General features: G+C 45.7%; 1 protein-coding gene across 1 annotated transcript in view; it reads left to right on the top strand.

Moving 5' to 3' along the window:
- dytn (dystrotelin) overlaps nt 1-10,370 on the top strand; it is a 39,985-nt gene extending 29,615 nt beyond the window's left edge. The window contains exons 10-13 of the mRNA XM_085985483.1: nt 1,456-1,544; nt 3,101-3,260; nt 4,865-5,366; nt 7,661-10,370. Coding sequence (XP_085841609.1) covers nt 1,456-1,544; nt 3,101-3,260; nt 4,865-5,366; nt 7,661-7,764 — 855 coding nt within the window. The 3' untranslated portion in view covers nt 7,765-10,370. The remainder of the gene's footprint in view (nt 1-1,455; nt 1,545-3,100; nt 3,261-4,864; nt 5,367-7,660) is intronic.
- The last annotated feature ends 1,702 nt before the right edge of the window (nt 10,371-12,072 follow it).

Below are 12,072 nucleotides of genomic sequence, written 5' to 3'. Positions count from 1 at the left end.
CAGCCAATTAATTACTTTTGAAGGGTAGTCACTGTTATAATGTAGGAAACGCGGCAAACAATTCATGCGCAGCAAGCTCACACCTGTTTGTGATAATGACCAATTAATCTGTTTTAGTTGTTGGTTGAGGGATAAATATTGACCAGGACACTGGGAAAACTCTCCTGCCATGGGATCTTTTACGTCCACCTGAGAGGAAAGACGGCACCTCCGACAGTGCAGCACTCCCTCAGTACTGCACTGGAGTGTCACCTAAAATTTGTGCTCATGTCTCTGGAGTGGGACTTGAACTCACAACCTTCTGACTCAGTTAAACTATTAAATTTCCCATACTCCAGAATGGTGTTGAACAGTACAGAGGAAGGCCCAAGTTCAGTGCCCAGTCTGTGTTAAATTCAGCTGTGGCAATGATATGGGTGCTAAAGTTGGCCTCGGCAACAATCGGGCTGAGGGAGATAAAACTCATCCAGGGGCTCTTGCTCCTTATTGCTGCCCAGGGATTCCTGCTGGAAAATGTACCCGTGTGGACATTGGGCGAGGACAAGATTGGACTCGCCTGTGATGCTCTCCACGTTGGAATAGCTGCTGACACTGAATGGCTGAGCTCCCACCCATGAAGAACAGCCGCTTTGGTGAAGTACCAGAGGACTCTGTGCACCCTTGGACCTGTGTCCCAGCCAGGGTCAATGTTTTCAGGCGAGGAGGGGCAATGGAATGATTTTGTCACTGATCAGTCATGATCACGTGGCCCAGCCCTCTAGCCACATTATAGAATATCTATAATATTTTAAATCTTAACTACCGCTCCCATTTTCGCGGACAGCAGGTGCTGGTAATGGAGGATGGCTGCATCAGAGCCACTGGGAGTTGAGGAAATGTGGGCTGGTGCTTGGGGTGGGGATCCCCCATCGATACATGGCCGGCGGGGTGGTCCACACCCTTGGGGTCTACCCATCTTTCTCCGTCGCATTCCCGGGCCACGGCAACCCTCTCCGCTTTGCCAGATTTTCCAAGCTTCCCTCCCTCTCTGCTATTATGCTGTGACTATTTACACCTCCTCTGGACCCATCTTTTGTTTCTTTACTTGTCCCTTTACCACCCACTTTTGCCTTGCACCATCATCCCTTTTCTCATGTAATCACTCCTGCCCTCCACCCTATCTCAGACCTTTCACTTTTGTTCTTACCCTGTCCCCCTTTTCTCTGGCTCTGCTTAAAAACTGTTTATCTTCCAATTCCAACGAAAGGTCATCGAGCTGAAACGTCTGTTTCTCTCTCCACAGATGCTGCCTGACCGACTGAGTATTTTCTGTTTCTTTTATAGCCTATCTCTGGTTGGTTGGTCACCAAATCTAAAGCTATTGGTGATTAGTCATTGCCACGTGCCCTTGCCTTGAAGAATATCTATGGTTGGTCACTAAATCTAAAGCTATAACAATCATTCCTCTCCCTACAGTCCCATTTGAACAGCAAGTGGATTGCACCTATACAAAGAGAAATGCGCAACACAAAGGCAGCCATCAAGGAACTGCAACAAGAGGAGCAGTGAGTATACCCGATATCTCCGGCAGTCTTGCACTTCACTACTCAAGATTTTCATGAAAAGAAGATGTACTCTGCATGCCCTGGATCTGATATCTGGGAAAGACTATGTTAGTATTAGGAGATCGTGTAAAGGCTCTTAAATTCAACACATTGCAGATACAGGGACAAAGCAATGTGAGCTAACTCCATGTGCCTCCTCCTCGGCTAAGGTCATAGGACTCCAGCTGATTCGCTGTGCTTACCCCTGGTTCCTCCTTCTTTAACATTCACAGTACTTACCCCTATCATCATCATCCTCTTTAATGTTTACTATAGCTGGCCCTTGAGTTAACCTCTCCTCCAACAACCACTGTATTTACTCCAACATCATTTTCCACTTTAATGTTCATTATACTCCTTCTCCTTTAGCACTCACACACTGTCCCCTACAGTTACCATCTCCTGTAATTATCATTCTATTTACCCCTACAGTTACCCTCTCCTATAACTATCATTCTATTTAGTAACAATAGTAAAAGGGTAGTCACAGGAAGGGTGGGGCCGATTAGGGACCAAAAAGTAGATCTTCCTGTGGAGGCAGAGGGCATGGCTGAGCTACCATTGCATCTGTCATCACTAGAGAAGAGGATGCTGCCAATGTAGCAGTAAAGGAGGAGGTAGTAGTGATATTGGACAGGATAAAAATTGATAAAGAGGAGGTACTCCCCAAAGCCTCTCCACTACCTACAAGGGACAAGACAGGAGTGTGATGGAATATTCTCCACTTGCCTGGATGAGTGCAGCTCCAACAACATTCAAGAAGCTCAACACCATCCAAGACAAAGCAGCCCACTTGATTGGCAACCCATCCACCAACTTAAACATTCACTCCCTCCACCACTGGCGTACTGTGGCTGCAGTGTGTACCATCTACAAGATGCACTGCAGCAACTCACCAAGGCTTCTCCGACGTATATCACCGATCCTTCATCATCGCTAGGTCAAAATCCTGGAACTCCCTCCCTAACAGCACTATGGGAGTACCTTCACCACACGGACTGCAGCGGTTCAAGAAGGTGGCTCACCGCCACCTGCTCAAGGGCAACTAGGGATGGGCAATAAATGCCAGTGACGCCCACATCCCATGAACGAATAAAAAAAAATATTTGCACACAGCAAGGTCCCACAAACAGCAATGCGATAATATCCAGATAATCTGCTTTTTAGTGATTATGGTTGAGGGATAAATATTGGCCAGGACATCAGGGAGACTCCTCTGCTCTTCTTCAAAATAATGCCATGGGATCTTTCACGTCCACCCAAGAGGGCAGACAGGGCCTCGGTTTAACGTCTCATCCAAAACAGGGTAACTCCCGACAGTGCAGTACTCCCTCAGTACTTCACTGAAGCTTCAGCCTAGATTTTGTGCTTAAGACTCTGGATTGGGATTTGAACTCTCAACCTTCTGACAGAGGCTAGAATGCTACACACTGAGCCATGGCTGAAAGCTGAGGCAGAGGGGTTGGCCCAAGTGCAGTACTGAAATAACTAAGTCGTTCTGTACCTGTCCACTGTAGATTTCTTGAACAACAGCTGCAGTGCTGGAAGCTTATAATGCAGTCCAACCAATCCTTGCAAGAAGACAAGTGGTGTAGTTTGGAAGCAAAGATTAAAGTTCTAAATGAAGACAACCGGCATTTGCAGGAAGAGATTCAACATCTCAGGATGCTGCTTCCGGTAAGCTAGTGTCAGGATTCAAAAACCTGACTGTGGGGAGAAGGAGGTGTCGGAGGAATTGTAATATTACCTAGAATTACATAGAATGTACAGCACAGAAACAGAGCACAGAAACAGACCACAGAAACAGACCATTCAGTCCAACAGGTCAGTGCCGATGGTTATGCTCCACATGAGACTCCTCCCACTACACGTCATCTAACCCTGTCTGCATATCCTTCTATTCCTTTCTCCCTCATGTGTTTATCTAGCTTCCCCTTAAAATATCTATGTTATTCGCCTCAACTGCTTCCATGTGGTAGCAAATTCCACATTCTCACCACTCTCTGGGTAAAGAAGTTTCTCCTGAATTCCCTATTGGTTTTATTAGTGACTATCTTATATTTATGGCCCCTAGTTTTAGACTCCTCAACAAGTGGAACCATCTTCTCTGTCTACCCTAATCATTTTAAAAACCTCTATCAGGTCACCCCTCAGCCTTCGCATTTCTAGAGAAAAGAGTTCCAGTCTGTTCAGTCTTCCTGATAGTTATACCCTCTTACTCCTGGTATCATCCTTGTAAATAATATGTTAATCTGTCTGGTTCAAGCACTACAGACGTTGAAAACCAAAGCAACACTGGAATCCATTGGGTTGTTGCCTCAGACAAGTTTCATGTCAAACCGCATCTCTTGATATTGCCTTATCGTGTAAAGGTTGTCCAAGACCTGGGCCGGCAGTGCAATCTGTCTTCTCACAGTGTGCTGAAACTGCGATTGCGACTGTGATTTGCTGGGACCGCTGCTCATGAGGTGGTAGGAACATAGGAACAGGAGGAGGTCACTCAGCCCCTCAAGCTTATTCCGCCATTCAATTAAATCATGGCTGATCTGTATCTTAACTCCATTTACCCGCCTTGGTTCCATATCCCTTAATACCCTTGCCTAACAAAAATCTATCAATCTCAGTTTTGAAATTTTCAATTGACCCTCAGCCTTAACAGCTTTTTGGGGGAGCGAGTTCCAGATTTCCACTACCCTTTGTGTGAAGAAATGCTTCCTGACATCACCCCTGAATGGCCTAGCTCTAATTTTAAGGTTATGCCCCTTGTTCTGGACTCCCCCACCACAGGAAATAGTTTCTCTGGGGGAAAAATTCCCCTAGAGGGCCATTTGGAGCGCTAAGTCATAACCTATCCTCACAATTGAACCCCTTTAGCCCTGATATAATTCTGGTGAATCTGCGCTGCACCCCCTCCAAGGCCAGTATATCCTTCCTGAGGTGCAATGCCCAGAACCACACGCAATGCTCCAGATGGGGTCTAACCACTTCCACCCCTTTGTATTCCAACCCCTTCGAGCTAAAGATCAACATTCCATTAGCTTTATAAATTAATTTTTGTACCTGTCCACTAGCTGTTAGTGATTTCTATACTTGGACTCCTGAATCTCTCTGCTCCTCCACAGTTCTTAGCTTCTCGCCATCTAGAAATGGATGTTTAAGGTGGTGGATGGGCTGGCGATCAAGCGCTCTTCCAAACTTTAGCTATATAATTGAAAATGATAACCTTGGCTGTACAAATTATACAATGATAGGAAATGTGCTACCAACTTTATCTTGTATAGTTCCATTCACGGCTGTGCCAGGAGTCTACAGATGGGGTCTCGCAGCCGGCTGCAAGTTATAGCGCAAAGGACCCAGAACCCCTGGGTAGAAGAGGAGTAACCACAGCACAGGAAAAATCCAGCAGAAACCCTCCGCCGGCAAAGTCAGCTGAGCAGCAGCCAAGGGGTGGCGTGAGGAAAAGGTCACTAACGGGGACGGCTATCCTCTCAAATTCGATGCCTCCTCCTGCGGCTGCTGGGTTGAAATCTGCTAATGGTTCTGAAGAGAGGTGGACTGCCAAAGAACTGAGCCGTCACAGGGAAAGAGTGGGACTGGTGGAAGGTGCAGGCTTCAATAGGACACGACAACGGGGTGCGCGTCTGACCAAAGAGCAGCAGCTAGTGGGCACAATGGCTGAGGACAGCAAGACTAAGCAACAGGAAACCGCACAAGATGATGAAGAGGAGCTACATCTGCTAGTTCAGAGACTTAAAGAGGCGCTGTCTCTTAAAGTGCAAGTTGGTAAGTTGTAGCTAGGTTCGGCTGAAACCCCGTTGGTTACTCAGATCTTGATTTGCCTCTTTAACTTCTTCTGAAAATTATGGTGGTGCCTAGTAGTTAAAGTGTGTAAGCGCATGATTCCTGCCCTAAGGGACATGCATCAGTGTCCAAACATAGCCCTTTTTGTCTCTCCAGGCAACCATCAGTTCCCATGTTTCTGTTCAAGGACAGAGGCCACATTAGCCCAAAGGTTGGACAGCCCCTTGTTTTACTGGACATGAAGGTTCCTGTATGTGTCTCCTGCATGTCCACAGATGCCATGAGTAGTTCAAAAGATATGTGCATACAGCACAAGTTATAGTACAAGGTAACCCCTTATTGGCCCCACAAACTATGGGTGTCAGACATTATGGCAATGAACAGAGGCACAATCCCTCTTGCCTTGCAGGAGGAATCGCCTCTCAGTTAAAGGGTCAGGTGCTGCATCTAAATGTGGAGGCATTCCGGCTATTGTTCGATCAGGATCTCCTGCATCAGCCAGCTGTGGCTCAGCGGTAGCACTCTTGCCTCTGCGTTACAAGGTCGTGGGTTCAAATCCCACACCAGCAACTTGGGCGCAAAATCTAAACTGAAATTTAAGTGCACTGAGGGAATAATGTGCTGTCTTTTGGATGAGATGTTAAACCGAGGCCCTGTCTGCCCTCTCAGGTGGATGTAAAAGATACCACGGAAGAGCAGGGGAGTTCTCCCTAGTGTCAAGGTCAATATTTATCCCTCAGTCAAAATCACCTTTTAAAAAAAACAGATCATGTGGTCATTATCTCATTGCTGTTTGTGGGATCTTGCTGTGCGCAAATTGGCTACCGCATTACCTACATTACAACAGTGACTACACTTCAAAAGTACTTCATTGGTTGTAAAGTGCTTTGGGACGCCCTTTGAAGATCAAGTGACCATGAGTGTTCAAACTGTCTGATTCTTTCTTCTCTACTCTTCCTGCTCTGCCCTTTTTCCCGTAAGGCAATTCTTCATTTATACCCAACGCCACGAGGCACCCATATGACCATGACATCATCCATACTCAGCCAGTCAGTGGCGCTGTAACCTCTGTTACCCATATCTGTACATGCTTTCATTGTGTTTCTGTCTGATTTTCAGCAGACACAATTTTAGGCAAGTGAGTCAGTTTAAGATTACAAGCACATCCTACATTGAAACCCAGGCAGCAGATTGAGTCATTCCACAGCTCTTTCCCGGGAATCTCACCACCAGATCCCAATTGATAGCACATCATGGAACAGTCCTCACACACATACTAAACAATACCGTCTGGATTTACCGTAAATCTTCCAACATAATTCAGATTCCACCCTCCAAAGAAAATTCCAAGTGTGGGGTGCATATTATACATGGATATTAAATTGTATCTTAAATACTAACATTACCTTACCCTGGATCTTCCTCAAGTAATCTGATCATCTGAGATGGGATAGTTTCTCATGTAATGAACTGCAGGAATGTAAGCCCACATTCCTGCCACTCCATGGTGCTGTAAACCAACACACTACTGCACCCAGGGTCTATTCACTCAGCATAAACTTGGAGTCAACAGCCTACATTTCTGAACTCAAGTCACAGTTGTAGAATAAATGGATCCCATTTATCTGTGAACACTTGGCTGATTTTAAAAAATATATCCAGTTTTCGCAATCGGGTGTCAGCCTTGTCTCAGTGGGTACCACTCTCGTCTCTGTCGTGGGTTCAAACCCCACTCCTGAGAACTTGAGCACATAATCCAGGCTGACACTCCCAGTGCCAGTACCGAGAGAGTGCTGCGCTGTCGGAGGTGCCATCTTTCAGGTGAGACGTTAAACCGAGACCCCGTCAGACCCTCTGTGGTGGCTGTAAAAGATCCCGCGGCACAATTTCGAAGCAGATAGAAGAGTTGTCCCCGGTGTCCTGGCCAATATTTAACCCTCAACCAACATCACTAAAAACAGATGATCTGGTCATTATCACATTGCTGTTTGTGGGATCTTGCTGAGCGCAAATTGGCTGCCGGGTTTCCTACATTACAACAGTGACTGCACTTCAAACAAGTACTTCATTGGCAGTGAAGCACTTTGGGATGTGCGGAGGTCAGGAAAGGCACTGTATAAATGCAAATCCCTCCCTCCCTCCATCCATCCATCCATCCATCTAATCTCATCGTCTTTCTTTTCTGTCCTTTAATGCAAGACAAATGTTAGTCAGCATCCATTCCAGACTCTTATAATCACAGGCATTCAGTGACTGGCTTTCCTTTTCTCTTGCAGGGCACTGCTCCGCTTTAATGAAGGAGCTGCTCAATGCAGCAGGCCACGTGAGTGAGACACTGTCGCACCTTGTCAACAGGACAGCAGTGCCGGCCCGTCCGTGACGGAGGGTTGGGAGACCGAGCTGCAGTTTGCGGTCGATCTCGATTCAGAGTGTGCGGTGGAGATCGTCCCACCTCCCGGAGCCCTGTTTCAGCAGCAAGTGTGCAAACAGTAAACAAATACACTGCGAATGACTCTAGAATCTTTGCAAGGGCAGCCAAAAAATGAAGCAAAAAGCAGAGGGGGAGCGAGCAGCAGTCCATACTGATGTGAAGCGTTCTATGTTTGAAATATATAGGGGGTAATTTTAACCCCCCCAAAAAACAGGTGGGTCTGGGTCAGGTGGGAGGTTGAAACGTTAAAAATCTGAAACAGGAACTGAATCCTCCCACTTCTGGTTTTAACCGCTTGCATGAGGCGGGTCAGTCATTGAAACCTATTAAAGAGGCTGTGAGCCTCCTTTTTAACAGTGTTTCTATTTTCAACCATGGTCACCGGGTTCCTCGGGCCTCAGGAAACCCGGCAGGTGAAAGGAGTTAAGAAGGGCCAGGTCCATGAGGTAAGTGCCTTTCCAGCTCTGCTTGCGAGCCAGGAGGAGCAGGAGTGTTTCCTCCAGGCCCAACAAGCTAACCCTGTGAACCCACCCCGCTGATCTATCTAGTCCTCCCCCCCACCCCCACTTATCAGACAACCCCACCACCATCTGCTCCCATCGACCACGTGCCCCACCATCACCATTTACTCCCCACGGACCACGTTCTCCCCCGCCCCCGACCACCAGCTCCACCCTCCCCCATTCCCACCATCTCTCCACCCCCCCACCCACTAGAACCCGGCAACGAGCTCTCCCTGCCTGCTGCTCTGCTCCGTCCTTCTGCTGCAGGCTTTCCTGCCCGACAGGCAGCCGGCCTGCCAATCAGCCTGCCAAACAGCCTGTCAATCAGGCTGGCTGTCGGTCAGCAAATCTGCAGAAACAATGTAAAAGACGTCCTGCAGTAACTGCAGGACCTTTGGAAAACCCATACTTCCGAGTCCCCCATCCATAACTCCTCCCCCCTACCCCCGCTCCAAATGCGCCTCCGAGATATATTGGGCCCATAGCAACTAAGAAGAAGAAGAAGCACTTTCATTTATACAGCGCCTTTCACAACCTCAGGACGTCCCAAAGCGCTTCACAGCCAGTGAAATTATTTTGAAGTGTAGCCACTGCTGTAATATAGGAAACGTGGCAGACAATTTGCACACAGCAAGGCCCCACAAACAACAATGTGATAACGACCAGATAATCTGTTTTAGTGATGTTGATTGAGGGATAAATATAGGCCAGGACATCGGGGAGAACTCCCCTGCTCATCTTTGAATAGTGCCACAGGATCTTTTACGTCCACCTGAGAGGACAGACAAGACCTTGGTTTAACATCTCATCCGAAAGACGGCGCCTCCGGCAGTGCAGCACCTCAACAGACATGGCACAATGCACATACCTCGTAAAAGATATCTCCAAGGCCTAAGTAGTACAGTATATGGCCACAGGTGTACCCTTAGCTCAGTAATAATTCACATCCAGAAATCTGCATTGGCTTAATTTTTACTTTTTGCTGTTGTCGGTGCGATCTCCAGTTAATAAAAGCTGATTGCCAGTGCAAAGCACCGGCTCAGGGCTGTTTCAACTGAAATGATTTCATTACAAATTGCAACCAGTGTTTACAATAAGTGGAATAAATAAGTGAAGAGTCAGAGAGAAAGAAAAATAAATAGGCATTTACTTCTAAAAACGGTGCAAGCTTTGTTCCTGGTCATAAATCAATATGATTGTTCTGCTAAAGTGTATATTGAAAAGTGTGGGTAATTCTCTGTTACATCAGTACATTCTGGGAATAGTTATCGATCTGATTTCTCCAATCCATGCTGTGGTAATTGGCACCAAATACATCAGGTCCTTACTGAGCGTGTGGACATGCACATAAATTGGAAGGGTGTACAATACCGCATAACCAAATATTTTTACATGAAAATCATTATTAAACATCGGTCAGAAAAGGGAAAGCTTTTATTAGCTGAAAATATCACTTGACCATGGTGTTGTGTGCCCCCAGCCTGCCTTGGCATCTGTTATCAATGCTCAATCTCCTTCCTGATTACATTCTTTGATGCTTTGATCCTGATGCCCACCACGTCGTAGAGGCACAAACAATAAGCGGGCTCTTTAAGGTGTGGGAGGTTTGCTCATTTGGTCGTTGGTCTTGCCCACTCTGATTGGAGATGAAAAATACGACCCCCAAAAGGCTGCACCGTCCCTTGCACCCGTGATTTCCCCACAGGGTAAGTTCCCAATCAAAGCAGGCATTGCATTGGAGACCACGAACAGAGAGGAAATGAACTCCGCGCTCCTCCAATTCTGGTCACTTGCGCATCCCTGATTTTCACCGCTCCACCATTGGCAGCCGCGCCTTCAGCTGCCTAGGCCCTATGCTTTGGAATTCCCTCCCTAAACCTCTCTCTCTTCCTTTAAGACGCTCCTAAAAACCTACTCTTATGTTCATTAATAAATAGACATTCTTATTATGAACACAGCTAGCTTTTGCTAGTTACTTTATTGAGCACATGTGGACTAGGTACAGTATCTGTAGAGGCTTCCATCTTGACTGCTGCCTTGTGGGTAGCCTAGTGCCTCATGGGTAATGTAGTCTTAATATATATACAGCTGGGTAGTGTAGTCTTATATACAGCTCTACACAGCTCTACGGCTCCACCTAGTGTCCACTATAGAATGACATGTTATTGATCATTACATCCCCCTTTCTTTGAGGTTTAACAAAATCAATATCAATCAACTTTCAAGAAAATAATAAAGATAATATCAGTAACACTTTTGTTAGTGCTCTATAAACATAAACATTTTCAAAACAGTCAACACATTTTCAAAGCTTTACATTGTACTCAAAGATTAAGTCTATCAGGCTCTTTTACTTCACATGTGGATCTTGTCAACATGGGTAAGTCTGATGTGTCTTCATGAGATTGTTCTGGCGGTGAATGACAAGAGGCAGTTGCGGCATTGTCATCAATCTGGTCTTGAATAGTCTCTTGTGTTTTTAGGAGGGAACGGCGGCTCCTCCTGAGAATCTGTCCTTCCTCAGTTCTAACAGTGTATGACCTTGGTCCTACTTCCTCAAGAACTGTAGCTTTCCTGTTCCATGTATCTGGATCCTCAATCCTGACAACATCATCCCTTGTCAATGGTTTTAGAGTTTTGGATGACTTGTCATAGTATGATTTCTGTCCATTATAGTCCTTCAGTAGTACTGACTTTTTCTGTATTTTGGGCTTTTCTTTCATATTGTTAATGTCACTCATACTGATTAAGTTTGCTTTTGCCCCAGTGTCTAGTTTCAAGGTAACTAATGCTCCATTTACCTGCAGTGGGATCATCCATTTGTCCTCTTTTACTGCATTAACTTTATGTTCAGCATTGTCCATTTCTGAGGGCTGCACATTTTCTGTATCCTTTTTGATATTGTCACATGACACCATTCCTACAAAAAATGTCTCACTTAAATCAGTGTCCTCAATTACATTAACTCGTTGCCCTTTCTTAGTTTGTACTTTTGAAAAGCATTGTTTGGCAAAGTGATTCTTTCCATTACACTTTGTGCACATTTTTCCAAACGCTGGGCATTGTCTTAACTGATGTTTGTAACCACAGCGTTTACAATTAAAAATGTCATCCTCCGATTGCTTTTCATTTCTGTTCTGCCCATATTTCTTCCCCTTATAGGACACAGCACCGACAGCAGCATTATCACTCATTACAATCGCATCATTATTGATTTCACTGAAAGTCTTCGCGTGCTTTCGAGCTAGCTCGCTGGCTTGGCATATTTTCACCGCATTTTCCAAATTTAGTTCGGTTTCTCTCAACAGGCGTTCCCTGACTTTTTTATCATGAATACCAAACACAATCTGGTCACGAATCATGGATGCTTTGAGCTCAGAGAAATTACATGTCTGTGCTTTCAGTTTCAGATCAGTTATAAAGCTATCAAAAGTCTCATTTTGCTGCTGTGTCCAAGAACAGAAGATGTATCTTTCATAGGTCTCATTCTTTTTGGGAGAGCAATGTGCATCAAATTTTTTTAGCACATCTTCTAATTTTTCTCTGTTCTCCACTGGATTAAATACAAATGTATTAAATACCTCTATCGCCTGTGGGCCTGCAACCGTAAGCAGCAACGCTATCTTCCTTGCGTCTGGTTTCATACTGAACCCGATGGCTGCAATGTAGCGTTTGAATTGTTGTTTAAGAGTCTGCCAATTGTAGTCGATGTTTCCTGTGAGTTTCAAACGCTCTGGTGGCTTCAAATTCTCCA

The sequence above is a fragment of the Somniosus microcephalus genome, chromosome 4 (genome assembly GCF_052327205.1).
Source record: "Somniosus microcephalus isolate GS21.2 chromosome 4, FLI_Smic_1.0, whole genome shotgun sequence".
Classification (NCBI taxonomy): Eukaryota; Metazoa; Chordata; class Chondrichthyes; order Squaliformes; family Somniosidae; genus Somniosus; species Somniosus microcephalus.
Note: the sequence above shows the minus strand (reverse complement) of the source record. Positions and strands in the feature narration are given on the sequence as shown.